The 23,511-nt window shown below is 40.2% G+C and overlaps 2 protein-coding genes across 2 annotated transcripts; both read left to right on the top strand.

Moving 5' to 3' along the window:
• The first annotated feature begins 7,714 nt into the window (after positions 1-7,714).
• fam83ha (family with sequence similarity 83 member Ha) lies at positions 7,715-17,432 on the top strand. Its single transcript, XM_035663422.1, has 6 exons — positions 7,715-8,038; positions 9,543-9,994; positions 10,091-10,255; positions 11,834-11,958; positions 12,090-16,149; positions 16,246-17,432. Exons 2-6 carry the CDS (start codon positions 9,551-9,553, stop codon positions 16,255-16,257), a joined length of 4,806 nt encoding a protein of 1,601 aa, XP_035519315.1. The 5' UTR covers positions 7,715-8,038; positions 9,543-9,550; the 3' UTR covers positions 16,258-17,432.
• A 1,475-nt stretch (positions 17,433-18,907) lies between these two features.
• On the top strand, positions 18,908-20,975 carry LOC118329563 (androgen-dependent TFPI-regulating protein). Its single transcript, XM_035663786.1, has 6 exons — positions 18,908-19,060; positions 19,158-19,280; positions 19,398-19,499; positions 19,600-19,715; positions 20,187-20,338; positions 20,429-20,975. Exons 1-6 carry the CDS (start codon positions 18,908-18,910, stop codon positions 20,458-20,460), a joined length of 678 nt encoding a protein of 225 aa, XP_035519679.1. The 3' UTR covers positions 20,461-20,975.
• Positions 20,976-23,511: the final 2,536 nt, after the last annotated feature.

The following is a 23,511-nucleotide window of genomic DNA, read 5'->3' as shown; positions in this document are numbered from 1 at the left end:
TCTTTGCGAGCACTGCGCGGGCAGAGGACGTAAGGGGCGTGGTCAGCGTCATACGTAAGGAGGACGTCAAATATGCACAGCGCCTCAAAACGAGTTAATAAAGCTTTTTATTTAAGACACATTCACAGTATTTTTACACATTATACCAAACATAATAATTAAATACATAATACAGTTAATTATAATCATAAACGTGGGATTTCTGTTGTAGAATAATAAGCTAATTAATTGTATATTTAATATGTTTCTTCACTTATAACACACACTCTTTTACCAATACAGTTTATTTTCTTTTTGATCTCTTAGTAATAGTAGATAAAACTCTCAGGTGTGTCTCAGCTTTTCAGTCATTCCCAGTTTATGCAATTCTAATATTCCTAAAGGAGCCCAGTGTGCAGAAATATTCAAATACACTATGTTAAAATAACACATTTATACTACATGCAAAAAATGCATGTGATTAGCTCAAAGTGGGCATGTGTGCAAAGGGGAGACTTTTAGGTATCTATAGAACCAGATAAGATAAGATAAGATAAGATAAGATATTCCTTTGTCCCACAATGGGGAAATTCCAAATACATTTACAGCAGCAAAGTGGAAGTAGAGAAAAAAACAGTATAATAAGGACAGTAATATAAAAACAGTAAGAGTATGAAAAATATTAACACTGAACAAGAGAAAAAACAGTAAAAAACCACAACAACAGATAACACAATAACACAATAACACAACAACACAACACAAAAACACAGTGCCTTCTTATTGAGTACTGCCACAGCTGGTATCACTGGTATTTCTTCTAAGGGGTAGACAATAAAAGTAAATAATTGTCAAAAAATAACTACTTTTATTCTTTGATGCGTGCCCCTAAAGTTCAGTTTTCAGACATTGGTATTTTTAAAACCCTTCTGGACAAGTGTGGCTCTGTGGAAACGACGTAGCTAACATAACGCGAAGAAAACAGCACTGAAATATATATTTGTTAAAATGGATATATATAAACGCCAAAATAATTAAGGTTGTGGTTGTGCTGAATTAAGGTACTGGCAAATTCAGGCACTGCATAGAACCCATTTTCATTCAGAGATCTTGAGGTCAGAGGTCAAAAGATCCATCTGCCAGTTTTTTAATTGCCAAAATTTTGCCTAACTGTGCAAAACATGCTTTATAGCAATGGATGCGTTAAGTTATTTAGTTTCATATCTTCACTTTAGCTTTAACACAGAGCCCACTACAGCCTCTGAATACACTGATATACCGATAAGTGTGTGTCTCCAGCTCTGGAATGTGCCATTGTAAAGAGGCTTCTTGGACCATAATTCAGAAGAAAAAGTCAATTGTCCCCCCCGGGAAGGGATTGGTTGCGTTTGTAAAAAGGTCAGAGGTCAGAATCAATTACAGATCAATACCCATCCAAACAGTAAAACATACTTAATCTTTTACTGTCTCTTTCAATCATGAGCTATTGGAGAATTTAGTGTTTAACATTAACACAATAAAAAGTCCAAAGTCCATTAATCTTTAAGGATAAAATTCCAACCAAATGCTTTGTATGTAAAGTGGATTCACTCCTACCAGAACATTTAACTCATTACAGTAAATCTGCATCGTTTACTACAAAATCTGATATTTTAACAGTTGTGCCTCTGCATTGCCTTCCTCAGCACATTCACTGTAATCTTCAGTGTGCTCATAGTAGGCCAGATCACTTATGTGTCTGCATTCCTCACAGAGCCACATGTGTGTTTTTTGAGGGGGAAGAACTGAGGTGGTCCAAAATCTGCAAAAATACAAATGTTCTCAGAGATATTTCATGGTTGCTTTTTTTTTTAAATGAAAACTACGCTACACTTATTCTCTGTGATTGTTACAGTAGGAGCCAAAATTTATATCGCAAGACTGCTAAACTTTGGCCTCAGGCAGGATGACCTCAATAGAATAAAATGCTGTGAGTAGGCTGTTCGGGGTGTGGCGCTGGTTGAATGTCATGACCAGACTTCTCAATGCGGTCCAACCTGAACTCAGTTCTGGCTTAATAAGAATCATTAGGGGAGCACGGCATCTTCAAATACCTCAATGAATAAAACAAATAAACTAATGACAGGACGTAAAAACTCAACCTGGGTTCGGTACCAGGATATATTCAAAACTCTACCTTACACTTTCTGTTTGATAACAGATACTCAGATTTGTAGAAGTAGGGATTGTCAGGGTAAAAAGAAAAGGTGCTGTTATAATACTCTCTAATCTGATTGCCCTTAAGAAACCTACTGTCAGTTCTTCAGGTTCCACATTTGTAGTTCTCTGTAGCAGAGAGCCTGGTTAGGAGCAGTCAAACAGAAATGTCATTTTATTTCAACTTTAAAAAGCTTGTTTTGATGTTTGTGCTGTAACATCACACCTCTGATTATCCTATTGAATCTTGCAAATCACACCACATTCCAGGAAAGCAGAACAAGGGGAAGTATAAAACTGGGTGTTTTCTGTGTAACCTATACCAAATTTTACACAAAAGTATAAGCCTGTGTGAAGCAGCACTTAGAGCTTACTTGGCACAGTTTAGGAGTTCTGCAGCTTGTTGTGCTGCTCTTTGAACCTTTGCCAACATGTCTTCAGAGCCTAACTACAACAACTAACCACAAGCAAACAAAACAACCTGAAAGGTCACTGGAAGTATGAAAGGACGCCACCCTGGAACTGACAAATGGCAGAAATGTGATAAATCCACGTCCTACTTTGTACAGTTGTTTGCATTCAGTGATTCAGCTGTGTGTCGCCTCTTTCTGCGGCTGAGGCTTCACCCACAAACTCAGCAGTGACATCACTACGATGTCAAGCACATTTTCCCATATTAACGATGCTAATTAAATCCAGATGTGCGCTATATCGCTCTGGCATCCATCGCGTTCTCGTTTAAGTCGCTCCACCTCTCCCTTTAGGCCGAGGTAAGACACCGGCCATTGTATTGTCTTTGCATCTGAGATGTATTGGGGGGATATGATGTCTGTCCTGAGACACGTTTCCCTGACTCAACGCAGGATATTCCAGTATGTGCTGTAGCTGCAGGATGTGCCACAGGATGCAGTACAATAGACCTGGAAAGAAAAGGGGAATAAACTGTTGGATGGAAGACAACACTGTTAAATGTAAAGCGCAGTACTTGCTCCCTGTTCTGTACCTATTTTATTGTCATTACGTCATGTTGTCCCTGGAGGCCTATGTAAATTTACTTTTTGAATGGATGAAACTGTAAACAATGTCTTATGGAACGCTTCAGCAAACAAGAGTCTGGGTGGGGTCAGAACTGGTTGTGTATCTCACAGGCTTCATTTTTCATTGCACTTTTCTGTCCCCCTTTTTTTTTTATACTACCACTCAGATTACAGCTGCTCTCAAACAGCAACTCCTGTAGCGACCTGCCACGCGTGCCAGCCACACACAAGCATGCATGCCACTGTAATTGCGCCCATGCATGCATACAATACACACACACACACACTGAACTGAAATATGGTTGAAGAGGATTCTTTAAAAAGAGATTATAAAAATGTCTTGCAATAACCCAGAGACACACAGAGCAGAATGCCTTCCTAAATATACAAACACTGTCAACAAGCATAATGACAGTCAAATCAGATACAAATGCACACCTGCTGCTCAGTAATACACCCATTGTGTTCAACAAGGTCAGCCCCCAGTTGCTATCGCCCCCAACATGGCCTGCAAATACATCTTAAAACAGATGTGCTCTGCCTTAAACCCAACATTGATCTATTTTCCACACCTCCATGCTGCTGTGTGTCGATACATTCCACACTGTCAGGAGCCTGTTGTTTCTACTGCGGTGGTTTTGTCTCACCTTTGTGTTTATGTCGGCTCCTTTCTCCACCAGCGAGGTGGTAATCTTTGGCTGGACAGGCACCCAGCCTCCTCTGACACAGCTGCAGAGTGATCACTGCCACCAAAGGTTGCATAGTATCTCTTAGAGACACAAGATGTTGTGGGGATACAGTCATCTGTGGAATTTGTCACGGCCTCGCAGAGTGACAAATATAGAGGAGCCTGTCTTTCCTCTAATGATAAGGGTGGTCTCTCACATACTCGCCACTAATCTAAAATCAAGTTTGATTGCTGCTTTTTAAATAAAAAATATGTTATCATCTCAACTGCATTACTGATTATTTACTTAACATTACAAGTATTACTCCAGTCCAAGTGCAGTGACTTTGAATTCATCATCCTCTTTATTCCACCTTCATCACCTCTGTAGGCAACTGTGATCTCACCTCCTTGAGAACTGCTAAGACTTCCTGTTCGAATGATGCATCTAGAAATGGATTCTGCAGCTGCTTGCTCTTCCCTTTTTTCCTTTGTTTTCCCATCCTCTTCCTCCTCCTGTGGTAATCTTCCTCCCCCATGCTCTCTCCTCCTTATCAGCACGCCAAAAGCCTTGAGACGTGCTATAAACAAGGGGTGAACACACACTTTCCTGGTGGTGCTGCAGAATAAAAGCACTTCAACAGGCTATAAATGCTAAACGCTAACATCAGGATGCTAATATGCTCTCAAAGACAATGCTAACGTTTAGCATGCAACTATTTGAACAGTACAGCAAAAGGATGACGGTAATGTCATTTGTTTTGCAGGTATTTATTCATAAATGAAGTACTGGTACAATGAAAATGTAAAGTCAGGAGATCAACAAAGTTATTACAGTTCATCCTGAGGAGGGACGTCCATGTGTAGGTCCCAAATGTTGTGGCAATCCATCCTATTGTTGTTGAGACATTTCAGTTAAAGCCACAAATGTGAATCTCATGGTTGCGCCAGAGGAAATGTCAATGAATCATCACATTCGGAAATAACCATCCCTAAAGACATACTGTTATCATGGCTTAAAACCATCTTTTTCTGTTACCTGTGTAGGCATGTGATGGCCCACTTTAAAAATACCTGCCGACACCTGTCCAACCGCACCTTCCAATTGACGCTGTGCTTTCAGATTCATCATTAAAGTATTTATAATTCAACTGCTGCTCTGAAGTCGTCCAGTAATCTTTGCGTTTCCTCTCCTGCTTTGAAAATGTGAATGTGAACATTCAATTCCACAGTGAAACGATTAAATATTATCATTCACACCAGCTGCAAATCGTTTTATTAACACATCGGATTGTTGTTGAAGCCTCTCAGGTTGGCAGATATCAACATCAGGATTATAGTCTTTATTACAGTATGTGTGGCACAATGGAAGCATAGCCATCAGACATCATAAATCTGACCCTGCATGAATAAGACTATGCCCAACAGGCACACATATAGGTGAATGCACCCAAGATGCACTGAGATCCGAGCACTCACATGACTACATTCTTCTATCAGTGTGTACGCAATGTGTCCTGGACCACAATGAAGGACTGCCAACCCAACTGACGCCTTGCACGCGAAAAACACGCCTTCTGACTCCGATTTGTTCTCTGTAAAGCAACTTGCGTGTGTTGGCTCTCTTACCTGCCAAGATAAGCAGCAGCTGATGTTTGTGGACACTTATGAACTGTATCTTTTTATACTTTAAGTAAACCAGATTTATTCTTCAAGGCCTCCATGTGGACACACGGTTATCAGCATAATCTAATCTACTCGGTTGTTTATTGTTTACCACAAGGGACGTTGAACAATAACAGTTCATTCTGAAGGACGCTGTGTTATCACATAAATCATATCAATTACACTTTGATTCATACATTCCTGGGAATGTTTCATGGAAGAGGGGAGGGTTCCAGCTCTGATTCAGCGTTTTCGTAATCAGAGCCGTCAGTCACAAAACCAAAAGGCAGGACACCAAATGTGTTTATCTGAGAGCTACACGGGTTAAAAGAAGGCAGCGGTGAATGCTACCCTGTGGTATGTAGTGCAGCAACTATATCTATGAACTCAGTCCATGATCATTTTCATGTTTCTATTCCAACTGCTCCTCTGTGTGCCTTGGGTGGTGCCTGAAGGGGACAATGAGAAATTGTCTTCAAGTCTTCACTTGAGCAGCTACGTTGCATCACTTCCTCTACTTTAGTTACAACAGATTTGATCCTGATATGGCTATTTTAGGTCTTAGTAAAGTGAAATCACTGCATCCAGTCTCTCTCTCTCTCTCTCTCCTTTCAGGGTTTAACAAAACATGTACTCCAAGCGCCTCTCTTGGAAATACAGGATGACCTTCCTCCAGATTCAAAGCTAGGTTTCCACATGAGCACTCTCACTGAACCGCAGAATAAAGATACATCACAGCCTGTCTGGCGAGGTAATATCATTTCAGTGTATGACCATAATTGTAAATGGTGCAAGAGAGATTGTTGATGCACCATGAAAAGGAATAAAAGAATTCATATTGGTATTGTGTTGGCAGAAGAAGCCTTTCCCGCAGGCTCTGAGGCTTTGTCCTGGCTCCCCGCTGCTGCTCTGCTGTTTGTGTAGACTGCACCCTCATCAAAGGTTGGCAGGGTAGTCTTCATAATAATCGTCCTCACCCAGTACCTCCATTGTTTGTTGATATCCTCGCCACATAATGAGGTTTGAGGTTAATACATTAAGAGGTTTTCTTTGTTACCTTCTAGGTATTTACTGCGCTCTTTATAAGAGTTTTGGTTGTCTGATGAAATTCCTATTTTAAGTGTTGTTCTGTTACCGGGGCACTTCTAAACATCTTATTAGTCTTTTCATTACAAATATTTTGAAGGTTTGATCATTTTTGGACCCCAGTTCTTTCCAAAGTAACTCCTTTCCTCAACGGTGCTACAATTACTAAGGAAACTCCAATATTAACGTATAAGACGTAAAGGTAATTTTCTATTTCCTTTGCCAAATTAGGCGCCACCCTTTTTTAATCCATCAATTAAAGGTCCAGTGTAACATTTAGGAGGATCTATTGGCAGAAATGTAATATAATATTAATAGGTATGTTTTCATTTGTGTATATTCACCTGAAAATAAGAATTGTTACCTTAGAATGAGACGTTTTTATCTACAGACCAGGGCCCGGGGAATACCCAGGTATAACCGGTTGGTAATCCAGTAGTGGCTCTATTAATAGTCTCAACCTAAGTTTTTCTTATTAAAAGCTAATAACTGATCTAAAAAGCATAATATTTATTAAGCATTAATAAAGGCGTTAGTTACAGCTTATAAATCCTTTACAGGATGCCCCATTAGAAAGTGGTACACTTTTAGTGACATGGGTTGATAATGATAATAATAATAATAACTTTATTAATTTATATAGCACATTTTAAAAACAAAATGCTTTGACAGACAGCAAAATGACACCTGTGACACACAAAATATAATTAAAGATAAAAATAATTAATACCAAAATTCAATAATAATAGCAGAATAAAAGCCATACAATAAAAAAATAGATAGAATAAAGTAAAAAGACCAGCAGGTACAAGAAGTTGCTATATTTATTAGAAAACTATTCACACAATTGAGCTTCAGAGCAATGTTTTTAAACTATTTAATACCAATACTATTATTTCTTTCAGATATTAGACGTGCACAATAAAGAAGAAGAATAAAGCAATGAATGAATATGAGCACTGCCTGTTATGCATCATATGAATTAACCCCCCCAGCAGCAGCAGCTCTGGCCCCAGCTGATAGCAGCAGACAGATAACAGATGTGCAGAGTTCAGCAGGACAAGAAGGGACACAGACTGAGCTGTCAGGAGCAGAAGTGAACCAACAGAGGAGCTGACTGGGTCGAGGCGGGGCGAGAGGAGTCGACAGACTGTTTCTCTCTCGTGTGTCTCTCTCAAAGCACTTCTCGCCAACATGCCTCAAGCGTGACAATAAACTGGTTTATCTAGGTGACGGAGGGGGAGAGGAAAAAAGAAAAGGCAATGTAAGAAGGAAAAAACCTTCGACAAAGTCCCACCTGGACGAGGACCGCGACACCACGGTGGTGGAGGAAAAACATGGTGGAGAAGGCAATATGACTGGCTCAAAGTTTAACCGACGACAAGCTTGAAGAGTGAATATCAGTGGGGTAAGTTCACCAAACCGGGGGCTGTACGGTTGTATGTGGGGTTAAGGACGTGGGGTTTATGATATATCGTCCATATGTATTGACTTCTGCTACAGTGTTAACATGTATGTTACATGTATGTTACATGTAACAAGTTTTCTGACATAGTATCTCATGGTGGGGAAAATGTTTGTAGATAAAGTCTTATACAATTAGCAGTTTAATTGGTAATTTATTCTCTTTCTAAGTTGGTTATTTTGTCTTCTCAGTGGGTTTTTTAGGTGTTTTTTGTTCGGATGTTTTCCCTCGGAACTTCTCATATATGTGGCTTCACATGAACTTGCAAATGGAGACTTGGGTTTCTGGCCAGAGGGAGGAGCCACACCCATAAACCATCTATCCTGTGGTTTTCATCTCCCCCCTTATTCATTGTGCTTTTCCCAGTGTAGTGTTATAGGGAGAGGATCCTTGTGGTCAGAGCTGTATCTGCTCTGGGAGCTGAACCCTCTGGGGTTTTTTAGTGTTAAATGAACTTGGTGACATGTTTGGAAGATATAGTATGACCTTAATAAGGTCATCACAATAGGGCAAATAGATGCAAAATCACACCTGAAATAGTCAAATCCATGCTCAACACTGTAAACAAACTTCTAAAACTGCAGTGACTCAGTGTATCCATTGTAATCATTCAGATATGGTCAACAAAGATATGTAAAATGACAACAGGATGTGATCATGATCATATTCACAGTATAATTATATATATAATTATACCTTGTCTGTTTGCTTTTTTGTTGTTTTAATGCGATTATTTTGTTTATCTTTGTTTATGTTATATTTTTGTTGCTTAATGTAATCTCTGCAGCATTGAAAATGAGGGTTCACCCTTCAATGTATTCCTGAGAAGTATATAGTGGTTGTATAAATTAATAAATGAATGAATGATTAACTTCTCTTAACAACAACAAGCGACATGAATTTATGGGCTGCAATAAATTTCAAAACTTTTTTTACCTGTTGATTAATCGTTTGGTCCATAAAATGTCAGAATATGTTGAAAAGTTCCCAGAGCTCAAGGTGATGTCCTCAGAATGCCTTTTTGTCTGAGAAACTGTCAGAAACTTTGAGAAATTCAATTTACTATGATATAATATTTCAGCAGAAGAATGAAGCATAAATTAGAGCATATTTCTACTTATTCTGTGTATGTACACTGAGAGCAACGTAAAACCGGAGTCAGTGTAAACATACCTGGCCGATACCAGGGATTCTGATATGAGACTTAGATAGAAAACAGCAAACATTTGAGGAGCTTGAGCTTGGCTTGAGTTTGACATTTGTGCTTAACAGTTAGCTGATTATCAGAGTGGTTGCAGAGTAATATTTGACTCTAATTGAATTGTCATTTAGGGCTACCCAGCTGGTGTTCTTGTTGTGTTACCTGGTGACACTGAAACAGAAAATGAATCACACTATGTACAGTAAATTCATCCCACTTCTCCTTTTGCCCTCGCCCTCTCTTTAGACCACAGTATGGCGCGCCGCTCTCAGTGTTCCTCTGCTGGGGATAACCCCCTGGACCCCAACTACCTCCCCCCTCACTATCGGGAAGAGTACCGCTTGGCTATTGACGCACTGGTTGAGGAGGACTTGGAGGGTTACTATCAGTTCCTCCAGAAAGCAGATGTGGTGGACTTTCTGTCCTCTCCTGAGATTCAGTACATTCAGGAGTCTGTGCAGGTCCCTCCGCAGAGCAACCACCCTGACCAACGTTTCCTGGAGGCGGGTGGAGATGGCTCCTCAGACACTTACTGGCCGCTTCACTCCGACCTGGACGCCCCAGGTTTGGACCTTGGCTGGCCCCAGATGCATCACTTCATTGGGCCGACAGAGGTCACCACTCTGGTCAACCCGCCTGAGCCCGACATGCCGAGCATCAAGGAGCAGGCCCGACGACTTATCAAGAATGCTCACCAGGTAGCTCTTTCACTTTCTTTAGGGAGGGAGGCTTCTTTGAAGTGTAATTCCCCCTGGCAGGGTTGGATTGACAGTGGTTGTCTTTTGTCTCCACAGGTGATTGCGATAGTGATGGACATGTTTACAGATGTTGACATTCTTCATGATATTCTCAATGCTGCCACGAGGAATGTCGCTGTGTACATCCTTCTGGACAAGCAGAATGTGCATCACTTTATCAACATGGTGTCCAACTGCAGAGTGGATCTACAGAGCATCCCAGTGAGTACATGTTCCTGGAAACACTGTACAGGCACTGTAATGAAGTGGTATTATAAGATTTGATTTAAACAAATCTGCACATCCCACCCACCATTGCACACGGGTTGCAACCCTTTTTGGAAAGGTTTTAAAAATGTCTGAACTTAAAACTACTTTTAGTAGAACAAGAGGCAGTTTATAAGTTTAAATATTATTAATAATCCTTTTCTTTATGATCTAGTCCCATTGGAAGACTTTAAGACCATGTTTACAACTCTATGTAACTGCTTTACTTGAGCCTGTTTTAGTCCTTTGTCACATTTCTATTTAAATTGGAACTGGTGGGCTGTCCTGTCGACCTGAACAGGAAAAGACATTTCAATCTCAGGGGATTTCCAGGTTAAATACATTTAAAGGACCAGTGTGTTGGATTTAGTGCCGTCTTTAGATAAAAATGTCTCATTCCAAGGTAACGGAAACATAACGACTCCTATTTTCAGGTGATTAGACGCTAAACGAACAAATATTATATTTTATTTCAGCCAGTAGATCCTCCTAAATGTTACACACTGGGCCTTTAAAAAACAAGTCAAGAAAGTTTTGAATGCAAAAACATTTAACTAACTACTTTAATATTCATCTCACTTTGACTACGGTTTGACTACAGAAGCTGCAAAAACATGAGAGCTCAAAAAACTATTTAAAGCATATTTTGGGCCACAATCTTGAGCACTGTAGTTTATTTTGAGTCCTGCTGCTACAGTGCTCAGATATTTATATGATGTCATTATTTTACATCTTTAAAAGCCGAGGAGCCACAGACAGAGTAGGGAAGACACAAAGTATTAAAAGACTAATACGTGGTTGGTTTCATGGGGTTGATAGCAGAAATATAGAATAGCACCTAAACAGTCTGGTTCCAACCATACTAACAGAACAGAAAGCAGAAGTGCAGTAGGCACACAACTGTTGCCAGAGGTGACCCCATCAAACAAATAAAGAAAACGTATGAGCCTTTTTTTCCGCACATCACGTGGCTGGCATAAACTTCCAACTGACTTAAAAGAACTATTATTAGGGATGTTGAGCAAAGTTATTGAGCAAACAACCTGGAACCAGATTCATCATAAAACCTTCGTCTTGCTTCGTTCAGCAATGTGAATCTTACACATCATGAGTAATACTGTCTTCCAGGCCGCCTGTGTTGTTTCCTCTTCTCTTGTTTGTCGTTTGCTTTATATGCTGTATGTTAGTTTGCTGTTACTTTATGTGTGCTGTATGTTTTTTCTGTCCTGTTTGTTTTTATTTGCACTTTCAGATAACATGTAGCTACATGAACAAAACTGGCACATTTACTTAATTAATATGCATTGTCCCTTATATATCCAGTATAGTGTTTTTCCACTGATAGAAGTCACAGTAACTGTAAAAAAGAAACTTGAAATGCAGGCATTTTTCCACCTCTTTATTTTGTAAGTGGTTGTGCTAATGCAATGCTGCCACCTAGCTTGGATTGAATACATTACCACCACTATATGTACTCGTTGAACTTAATATTAATTTTCGGGTGATTTTATGTGTGTATGTTTTATGTTGCAGTTCTTACGTGTGAGACTGGTGTCTGGCATCACGTATCAGTGCCGCTCAGGCAAATCCTTCAAAGGTCAGATGATGGATCGCTTCCTGTTGACAGACTGCAGGGCTGTGCTGAGTGGAAACTACAGGTGAGCTAACAGAAAGCCGTATCTCATAGCACACAAGGATTTGAGTGATCAATGAATGTGAGTGTATTCAGTTTGTATATGTTGAATGAAGGGCTTCAATTAATTCTACTTATTGTCATTTCTTTGTCCAGCTTCATGTGGTCTTTTGAGAAGCTCCACCGCTGTATGGCACACCTTTTCCTCGGACAACTTGTATCGACCTTCGATGAAGAGTTTCGTATTCTGTTTGCTCAGTCCGAGCCCCTGATTATTGAAAACATGCTCCCTCCAGTGGACGATTTTGGCATTTTACAAAAGAGGCCATACCTAAGTGAAAGAACTTCACTGTACAGAGAGCCAAAGAAATTTATAGACACCGCTCGTCCAGAGGAATGGGCAAGACATCCCTATGATGAACGTGTGGATGTGGATTGGAGAATGAAAAGGCAGGGATCTTTGCACGGCCCTGCAGATATGTACAGCAGGTTTCCATCCCAGCAGTCACGAATGGATCCATCTTTTGATCAGGGCCCCTCCAGGATACCCCTGATGGAAAATCCAGCCCTCAAACGTCACAGTTTTGCTGAAGGCGTTCATGGTAGATACTCCTTCCCATTCCTGCAGCAGCAGGGAATACCAGAGCCTGAGAACCAGGGAAGGCAGTTTCACAGGGGGCAGCAGCCTTATCCAGGACCAGGACCAGGACCAGGAAAAGAAGCAGATTATAGTGGCTATGACAAGTTCTGGAACCAAGACTTTAATTTAGCAGGTCAGTATTCGGAACCTGGATTACCACCAGAGATGGACCCATCTGATAACTTTGACCCTGTGCTTAACTATTTATCATCAACCAGAAATGTGGACTTTGACCAGGGCTCAGAAAAATTACCACCTGCAGCAGATTTACCGTTTAGTTCATCTCACCCTCAAAGACTGAGTTTAGGACAGCCATATGCCTGCCTAACGTCTCCCACCCCCTCGAATCCAACTGAGCAGAAGCAGTTTTTCCTGGAGCCTAACACTGACCGCAAGGATCCTATGGTGAAACGGGGCCTAAGAGACTGGAGGATTAGCTCATACCTCAGTGCATATGATGATCCGGATGATGAAGGCCTGCCGTTGGCACCACCTAATGTACCAGATCCTTTTGAGGAGCATTCTAACCCTGTACAGCAAACGGCACCAGGCATAGATGTAATAGTCTCTAAAATCCCTAATGTCAGAGAGTTTAAGGTTCCTGCATTTCCCAGGGCAAGTCAAATGCCAGGATATGCCAAAACCGCTGCACGAGAGCAGACAAAGAAATTGACTGAAGAACCTACGGCAGTGGTTGCAGAAACAAAAACAACACCGACGCCTTCAGAGTCATCATCCACGGCTGAAGGGGAAAAGACAGAGGAGCCGGAGCAAAAGGAACCGAAAACTATTGGTCTTCATAGGGAGGAGTCATTCCGTAGGAAATACAATGCAGCAGTACCAAGGAGCTCTAGATTAAGATCCTCTCTGATATTCAGCTCTCTGGAGCAGCAAACTGCTCCAGGCCAACAGGATGAGGAAAGTGACAAAAATGAGCCTGATCAGATGAAACTCTCTTTTGTTCCTCAAGTTTTGGGACAAAGGAGGTCTACAGCAAGAGAACCTATTGAGTGGAGCCGTTTCATAAAGTCAGCCACTATCGATAACTCTGCCACAGACTCATCCAAACCAGACAATGGAGACAGTAAAGCAGGTGATAAAGATTCATCAAAGGACAAAAATTCAAAGGATTGTCCAGAAAACCGCGAGTCGTTAAAACAGCCGGGTGTAGAGGAAGCAAATTCATCACCATCAATGCCCAGATCCAAGCCTTCTGACTGTGAGACTACCAAAACTGATCAACCAATACAACCACCCAAATCTTTGCTCACCAGTCCGTTGTATGTGGATATGAATGATCCTGACTCAAGGCTGATGTTTTTCAAAGAGTTGGCAGCGAAACGCAAAGCTGCTAAGGCTGCAGAAGCTGAAAAGAGCAAAGAGAGGGTCCCAGTGAAACCTGAACTGAAAAACAACACTACTGATAAAAAGGAGGAGCCTGTACCACAACAAACCTCAGAAAAAATGGCTGATACTACAACATCTGAGGGTGTGTCAGAGAAAATTGTGCCTGCAGAAGATGCAGGGAAAACGGTATCCACAGAAGCATGCAAGTCAGTCAGTCTATCCTTACATGTCAGTGATGAGACTGACAAGGAGAAAAGTCAGGATAACAGCCAAAGCTGTGAAGAACAAACCACAGTTTCAACTGATTCAGTGAAGATTGAGCTGAAGAACAGCCCGTCAGCAGAACCTCAGAGTGAACCACCACAAACACCAGATCCTGCTGTAAAACAGGGTAGCTCCAGTCATCCACCTACACCAACGAGTACTACTCCTGTTAATCTTCCTTCTCTTGCACAAGGTACTGATGAAAGTGGTTCTACCTCAAAGGAGTCTGGTCCACTCATTCCCAGCTCAGTGGAGGTACCACCCTCTTCTGCATTGGATTCTAACACCCAAAGTCCAGAATCAGTTCAGTTAGAAACAAACACCCCCTCCCCTCCGCTGCTATCTGAACAACACACTGGATCAGAATTCAGCTCTGCTAAGCCATCAGTACAAAGCTCTTCCACTCATCACATTCAGCCAGATTCTGGTTCACAGATCAGTCCATGTCCTTCACCCTCTAGTTCCACTCCTGTTTCCGCCCCAGCAGAGACCATATCCTGTGATGTTACCCGAGAGGACTCGAGCTCAACCCCAACTTCCAGCATATTGTCCTCAAATGCACAGGAAATGGTCGGCCCCTTAGTGCCAGAGCCCTCCCGATCGGTTGAGGAAATTTCTGAGTCTGCACAAGCTGATCCAGATTCTGTTTCTCAATTGACGTCATCTGAGACGCCTTCAGCAGTTGACTCTGCACATGTGGAATCTGAATTTTGTCAGGACTCATGTGCTGCTGGTTCAGAGCCAAACACATCCTCATTACATTCAGAGACAAACACTGGAGAACTTTGTGCTCCTGTGCTTTTAGAAAAAGACGTTTCTGAATCAGAAAACAACTCTTTTCAAAAGGATGTTGTCAAAGCTGATAGCACACCTTCCAGCCCTTCATCGCCTGGATCATGTTTACCTAATGTATCTGATCTGGAAAGTAAATCCAGATCTGATCAAAATGAGACTGTTATTCCTGCTCCCTCCCTAGAGGACCCTCTGCCTGAGCATTCTCCAGCAGAAACAAGCTCTCCTGTCCATCCAGATTTAACTGATAATGTTTCACAGTCAAAAACAGCTGCATCTCTTCCAGAAGCACCAATACAAGTGACCCCTCCCTCCGAACTTAACCTGACAAGACCTGTTGCCCCCCCTCCTGTTGAAACAATATCATGTTCTTCTCCTCTAACTGAGTCAGTTGATTCAGCTGTGTCCCCTGAGGCTGAACAAACACTTTCTGCATTGCACAGCCCCTCAGATACTAGCTCTCTTCCCGAGCAGGTTACAACGGACTCAAACGAAACTGTAATGCTCCCATCAACAGAAACTTGTAGCCCAACTGAACCTACCTCAGAAGTCCCAACAGAACCTGATCTGCCATGCAAAACACCTGAATCTGTGACATCTGAAACCCTTCCCTCAGAGCCACCCGTGCCTGCTGAAAACAGTACTACGCACATTCAGAATGATGTAAGCCAAGTGCCTGAAATGCCTGACCATGGTGAGAAAAAAACGGATGATACTGAGGTCACAGACGAGGTTAATAAAGCTACTACACAGGAATCGGTCTGCGGAGAGAAAAAAGACCAAGTAAGGCAAAACAACTGCTCCGAACAGCCAGAGGTCACATCAGAAGAAGCTGTGCCTCCATCACCGCAGTCCAAGCAGCCAAAATCAACCCAGTCTCGCTATCACTCATCAACAGCCAACGTGCTCTCTAGCAGCAACCTCAGAGACGATACGAAGCTGCTTCTGGAGCAGATTTCTGCAAACAGCCAAAGCAGGAACGAAGCTACCAAAGAGTCTCCTGTCACTGATGACGAGAAGGAAGACGAAGCTGACAAACACGCCAAAAGGGAGAAAGACAGAGGGTTCAGATCACTCAGCAGGGGCCAGCCTAAGTCAAATCAAGATCGCGATAAGCTGCTGGAGAGAATTCAAAGCATGAGGAAGGAGAGGAAAGTTTACAGTCGATTTGAGGTATAAATGCATTAACACCACTAAGTATTACGTATTTGAATGTATGTTTTGTTGCGCCCTGTAGTAAATCATCCTGTGTCTCTGTTCCTTCCACAGATGGCACCTTAAAGGGAATCCAAAGAAAGTTGAGAGGATAAACAGTGCATACAGTGGCTGGAAGGGAAATCCCACAAAAAGCTCAAATGATGACCAAGACATTTTCTCACCAAAGACATTTAATAAAAACGGGATTTCACAGTGGTGTTCTCTGCAAACAAGGCATGTTATGCGAAGAAGAGGCAGAGGACCCGTATCAAAGGGTAAAAGTACTCGTAACACAAATGAATACAAACCTGATGTCTGAATTACACATGCTACGACCAAAGGGCTTCTTATTGTAGGTGAATCACCGAGTGTGAACAGTACATGGACTGAGACTATGATGAAATGTGTTTTTACTGACTGCATGGGTAAAGTGCAATGTTTGCAACAGGTTGTTTCTGTGATGAGGTCTGTCCTTTTTTCTTTACAGCTCTGACAGCCATTACATTAATGTTAGCTGGTTTTAAGACATAATGTGATGTGTAAAGTGTATTACATAATCTAAAATAGTCTGAGTTTATAACACTGTGGTTTTTATTGTAGTATTTCATATTCATGTTAAACAAAGATGTTGATAATTAAGCGTGTTTGTGAAACACGTGGATATATAAAGTCGTATTCATGCGGGACTGTTATTGTTCTGGTGTAAATAAATAGTAACTTTAATGCTTTGTAATCTGAATCAAACATGGTGTTGAAATGATGAACAAACCTAAGATTGAAGCAGAATTGCGGCTTAAACATAATATAATGTGTGAATAATTTTACACCATATAGTATGTTTAATTTTTCTGTTGAACATTGTTCAGCAGGAGTCAACGGTCGATTTTCCAAGTCTTAAATGGTCTGTTCACCCAAATTACCCAAATGATTTTTATTTAGATGCTTTTTGAAACAAACATACATAGGGAACGATATGTTGCTTTGTAAGTGTTTGAATGTAAAGCCAAAGCTGCCTACATGGCTAGATTCCACTGTGGATAAGTTATTTTTTGTAATCTGCTGGAACCAACCCGCTTATTGTCTCTGAAAAGGTGCCTTTTAAATCCAAACTAGTCATTCCTGTACAGTGAAACAAAGACATTCTGAAACCGCAAAGAATTTACAGAACAGTATGTAGAATTGTGCTGTGAAAGTTACACTTTTATAATGGACTTATGATACAGCAACACTTGCCATTTGTAAATAAAACTTCTTCAAAATGTGGTGTGTTTTTCTGACTCTTGTGTGCCTGACGTTGCAGAAGGAAGTTACCTACTGGTCCAGTTAATTAAATTGGGCCAAAAATAGCAAGAACAGAACAGGTGTTAACTTTAATTAACATCCAATCTTTTCAACCAGAAAGCCATGACAGTGTAACAGTGAGCCAGCATGCATCATACCCTAAAACTGAAGCAGCTACATGGAATGCAGCCATGATTCAATTTATTACTTACACTTGTCCTTTCCTACTGTGACATGTCTTCTGTAAATAATGTTGTACTCTGTTTTTCATCCATCCATCTTCCAAGAAACATCAGTTATGTTTTAAATACCTGCAGAATAACATTCTTGATTTATGACATGATTGAAAGTGAGTTGCCCAATGTGAATTAACAAACATGTCTTTCTCTTCTGCAGCGTAAGGAAAAGATCGCATGTGACCAACTTGTACTTGGCAACCTGTCATGGTTGATATCAAATCATGACTTACACAAGAAATCCTGAAAAATCCCCTCAGTGTCTCATGACAATGGCCTTTCCTCTAGCACCACCCTCAGGCCAAATGTATCAGTGCCACCATGCAAATCCATTAACACATGATTGATTACATGATACATTTAGGGCATTTAGGGCTATTTTGATCTTCAAACATCAGTTAAGTTATAATAATTAGCTTGATAGTTATTGCAGACGGTGCTCTCCTTAGCAGAACTAATCTATGTTAGGGTATGTGTGTGCATTTGTGTGTGTGAGGGGTGTATTTCTACCTCATGACCTAATTTAAACTACAAGGAACAAAATGCATTTTTTTTATCTCCCAAATTTGACAGCAAAAATGTGTGCCTCTCCACAGGGAGGTCAGAGGTCAAGGTCAACTACTATGTGTTGCTCAGGGACACTTCAGGATTCTACACACAGTAATAATGTGGAAAAGTAAGTGAGTAAAATGTATTTATATCACGCTATTCACAGACATAAGTGCTTTACAGAGGCAATGTACAACAACGGAGGCACAACAGGCAATATACTACAAAAGGCAATAACAACAAAGTGAGCAGTTTTTAAATATATATACATAGTTCAAGTATATTTGTCAAATGATACTGATTTGCTTCCTCTACTTGAACTAATTTATGGTACTTACTTAACTTGGAGGGACTTCTCTCTTACAAAACACTATGAAACCGATTATGCGCTCATTAGGAATGAAACTGCCACCCTGTCACATGCTTCAGTGCCTCAGTTATGAAAGAATGACTCCTGTGCTTCATAAGAAACAGTGGGCCTCTTGTGTGCAAGTGTCACTGCACCTCCACTGCTCGCAAATGTCTTGATACTGTAAGCTCGTGCCGAATTACACTAATCTTTAAAGAGCCTTCACTGCCAGAAGTACCTCAGGTTGGAAGGGAAAACTCACACTTTAGAGTTAAACTTTAAAATAGTTTTTTTCCCAGTCTTATAAGTTTACGTTAGTATGACTTCAACCCTGAGGAAAGTGTACCACATCACAGTTTTCAGCTGGTATGCTTTTGTCGTAAAGAGCCTCGCTGCTAAGGATGGAGAGGAGTTACCACCAGGGATCTTTGTTTATGGAGGACCATGGAAGTACCTCACTTTTTTGAACTTGGTGAGTACATTACACATATTATAATAGTAGAAATAGATTTACAATACTATCTACTGCAGGATACTGGAAAACAAGGATGCTGCTTTTAATATTTCAGCTGTTACAAATGTCATTCTTTGGACTGGCGGCAGTGAATGATCTACAACCTGAGGAGTCCGAGAGCACTCTGAACAAATGTAAAGACCTTCTCTTCTCTGTCTTTGCCTTCCCTGTGGGCATGGTGAGAAACACATGTTGGAAATTCTTACATTTTACAAAAAAAACAAAACTAAACATAAAACAAAATATCATAAAAAATGCAACACATTAACTCCATCTTCTATGCTCTTTCATTTAGTTTGTTGTTCTACTTTTCTGGAGCATCTTTGCCTATGACAGAGAATTAGTCTACCCAGCTAGTATTGACACCTTCTTCCCCCCCTGGATAAACCATGCTATGGTAAGTAAATTTGCATTTTCAGCAACCTTGAGCCCAAAATTTAAATAATTCACATTCTCCTGTCATTATGCAATGAGTTATCTCTCCGCTGTGTTCTCAGCACACGTTCGTCCTTCCTGTTTTACTTGGAGAGATGCTGGTGCAGCCTCACATCTACCCACCGACCAAACATGCGCTGGCAGCATTGGGAGTTGTGGGCTTGTCTTACTTATTTTGGTAAGTGTTGAGTCAGCATGCACAGCAGAATCATGACAAAGCAAAACTTTAACAGGAATATAACGCACAAATATCACACCATTTATTTTACCCCCTTTTGAAGCACAGCAGTGTCTAAATGTTCCTCCTGTAAACTAGTCTAGACTCATCCGGAGCTATTCATAATGCAAACAGCTTGAGGGGGAAACTAAAAGCGTCCCATGAAACTTCAGTAGTTCTGGCTCACGTACTATAATGCTGCCTTCAGGTCCTCATATAAACCATAAATAAGCTGTGTGTTATTGAGGAGATAGTTTATCATGTGTGTTTTACTGTTACAATCTTTCAGTGGGTGGAAACCAGTGAATACTTGTACTGGATGTACTAGTTCTAAACACGACAGTACATGATTATCTGACAGATATACTGACACTGAGGGTTTCTTCTCTCTCTCTCTCTCTCTCTCTCTCTCTCTCTAAACATGTTCTGCAGGATTATATGGGTGTACTTGTCAGTTGGGATTTGGGTGTATCCCCTTCTCGGGCACTTCAGCTCCGCCGGTCTGGTGGGCTTCTTCCTATTCAACATGACAGTGGTGACCTTGCTCTACGTGCTAGGGGACAAGTTCAACAGCCATGTCTGGTGTAAGAGACATTAAGTTTGGAGACAAACAAATAACAGATCACATGCTCATGTGTCTCTAATCTCTCTCTTTGTCTCTCTCTCTCCTTTAGATGAGAACAAAATGACAGCAAAAGTGAAGTGATTCAACCTCTCTGTCACATAAAAATGGTCAGAAATAATCCCTTAAAGCGAGACTGAAAGAAGAGCTAACACATTCTTCCTCTTACAAATGAAAAGTTTAATTTATAAGCAATAAAATGCACCATTGCTCAGTTAAATACACTCAGGGGTTTTGCTGTTATAGCCCTTGTTGGTATGACCAGTGACTTATAATGGCTAACTAAAGTTAGCAAACCTTAAATATGGTTAAATATGTTTCTTCTCCACTACTACTACATTACTGTTAATGGCTAAACTACTGTTTAGCAACCAGAAACTACTCTTTAGCATTTAGCTACAACTTGGCTAGCATTATTCCATTACAGTCAACAGTAGCAGCTGTTGGACAAAAGTTACAGTCTGTTTTAAAGGTTCATTGCACTGAAACTGCCAACAACAGCTGGTGTAAATGTTAGTTCATTTAACTCACAACATTGTTTAAACTGATTACATCGGACATTTTAAGTAACACTAACTTAATTTAAAGTTTAAAGTTAACAAAACAATCTTGATCAAGAATCTTTAGTAATTAAAAGAGACACTGGCCTTATTTTGTACATTTTATTTGTGCTTTACACAAAATACAAAACAAAGTGATATATATGGTTAATTACTAGTAAAAGCTGCATAATCAAGTATGTTTTGAGTTCATGTTACTTTAAATCTTTGATGTTTCAAGTTTTAAGTTAAAATAAGATATTACAGTGGGAGTATTTAACATCGCACAACACTTAAATAATGTAACTTAAACAACAAAGCAAGCGTAATAAAGCAAGTACCACTGTCTTCTGTTTCTATATTTTCATTATATACATTTTCTTATTTAAAAACGGGCGCACCTTGAATAAAATATATCAGAGGCTATGTTTTTCCCCACATATTCACATATTTCAAATGATACATTTAGACAATAAATGAAGCAGTCAGGATCTGCCATCAATCACATCCATATTAAGCACCATTGAATTCCCTTCTCTGCAGGGGATCATACCTAATTCATCATCAGTGTTCATCTTTGACCTGAATCAAGTGCATATTTTTCCACTAATCATGGAACATCTGGAGGGGTTGCAAAAGTAACTAGACCCGTGGTAATCCAATGCTGAAGAGCCTTGATTCGATGCCATCACAAATCATCTGTATATCCAGGAACAGTTTTGTCCACTGATTTCTGTAAATGGGTTTATTTCTTTTTATATATGAAGGAGCTCATCCACCGTGCAGGTCTCTGTAGGCTTTAAGATGCTGGAGATAGTTTGGATCTGCATCCACCAATCCAACTGAAAGGATCTTGGCCAACAAGTGGAAATCTCCCTCACCCAGATCCTTCTGCTGAAGAGATTAATGTAACATATATCATCTAAATTATTATAAATAATGACAGCATTTAACTTTGGATAATCACTCACCTTCTTGTTGTTGGCAGATGATTCCAGTAGTTGTGATTTTTGAGATTTATTTCCCTGTTAAAGATCATAATCATTTCAGAAAAATGCCACTTTATTTCCTTCTTGGTAAAACTGGTCACTTCCTCCAGCAGCTGCAGCGCCACTTTAACCTCTGTCTTTAAAAGGTTGATCTACATCTTATTTCTTCACCCCAAATTACATTTTAAAACAGCACAAACAGGAAGAAATACTGTTAAGGTTTACTCACATCTTTGAGTCCTTTTGAAAAGCACATTATGATGAAGAGAAGGCCAGCAACAACCTGAGCACGTTAAAAGAAAACACCAGTCAATATCACACAGTCCTCATTAGACTGAAACTTCAGTTAGTTGCTTATAAAAATAAATTAATGTATAAAGAGGTTTTTTTACTTACTCCCAGCAAGTTCAACATGTTTGTTTCTCTAGGTTTCTGTCCTGCATGTGAGCTTATGTGTGACCTATTGTTAAATAAGTTCCTCCTGCTCTGAGACATCAGACCACAGTGCGTAAGTCACACTGGAAAAACACCCACAAAGAACCAGCAGTACAGGATACACAGCATTTCAACGAGCACTACACCTGAAAGGTGATAATAAAGCAGACAAGCGTGTGGTTACGTAAAATACGCCTTTCAGTGCTCTTGTTAACGTAGTTTCCAGTTTAAAATGAATCTCCCCGTCACCTGTAAATAAGAATAAAGGAAAGAGTTACGACTGGCTGTGATTCACATTTTAAAAGCAGCATTGTGAAACACTTGGAAAGAGTGTCGCCACCTGTCCAATTCCAGTTACACCTTAAGATTGTGTCGTTTGTCTGACCTGCAGACACAATACAATACAACTGTTTCTATTTTTAAAGCAATAATTTACTGAGGTGGCTGGCTGGGGGCCAACCCTCCTCTCCCCAGGATGGGTTGCACATGTACGTATTTAAACTTAATAATCACAACAAAGGGAGACTGCTGCTCCTCAATGGAAAGACTGTCTCCCCAGCAGTCAGAGAGGAACAGGAGGAAACACAAGACCATGCATTGGGCAGCTGTCCTCCCCAATGCATGGTCTCCTTTAAAACTAAAACCTAAACTAACATATTTAATAATATATATAATTATATGTATATTAAATAAATGAATAAATAGATAAATAATAATAACAAATACTGCCTATTGTCCCCCATCTCCCAGCCTGGCCTCCTCACTGTCCTATTTGAAATATAATTAAATGTAAAGTATTGGAATAATTATTAAGTCAAATTATCTAATTACCTTATTACCATAATGTCTTAGATTGTGTGTATGTATATATATACACTATACAATTATTGGCATTATAATTATTATAATATGATGATATAATATGACTCCTGTCCATACCTTACAGACACTCATATTGTCCATACTGACCCTGTTATTGTTTAATGTTGTCATTGTCTCATGTGTTGTCTTCCTATATGTTGTTTGTTTGTGGATTCAGTTTGATGTCACACAGTAATCACTTGTCACCAATGTATCATTTATCTCACCAATAAAAATAAACAATAACAATAATAATTTACTGAGGTTAGTTCTGTAAAATAACCAATAATCTTTTTACTCATCAAATTGAC

This window comes from Morone saxatilis, unplaced genomic scaffold, assembly GCF_004916995.1.
Source record: "Morone saxatilis isolate NCDOM2014 unplaced genomic scaffold, NCSU_SB_2.0 Contig19, whole genome shotgun sequence".
Lineage (NCBI taxonomy): Eukaryota > Metazoa > Chordata > Actinopteri > Moronidae > Morone > Morone saxatilis.
The sequence above is the reverse complement of the archived record's forward strand: the minus strand, read 5'-3'. Positions and strand labels throughout refer to the sequence as shown.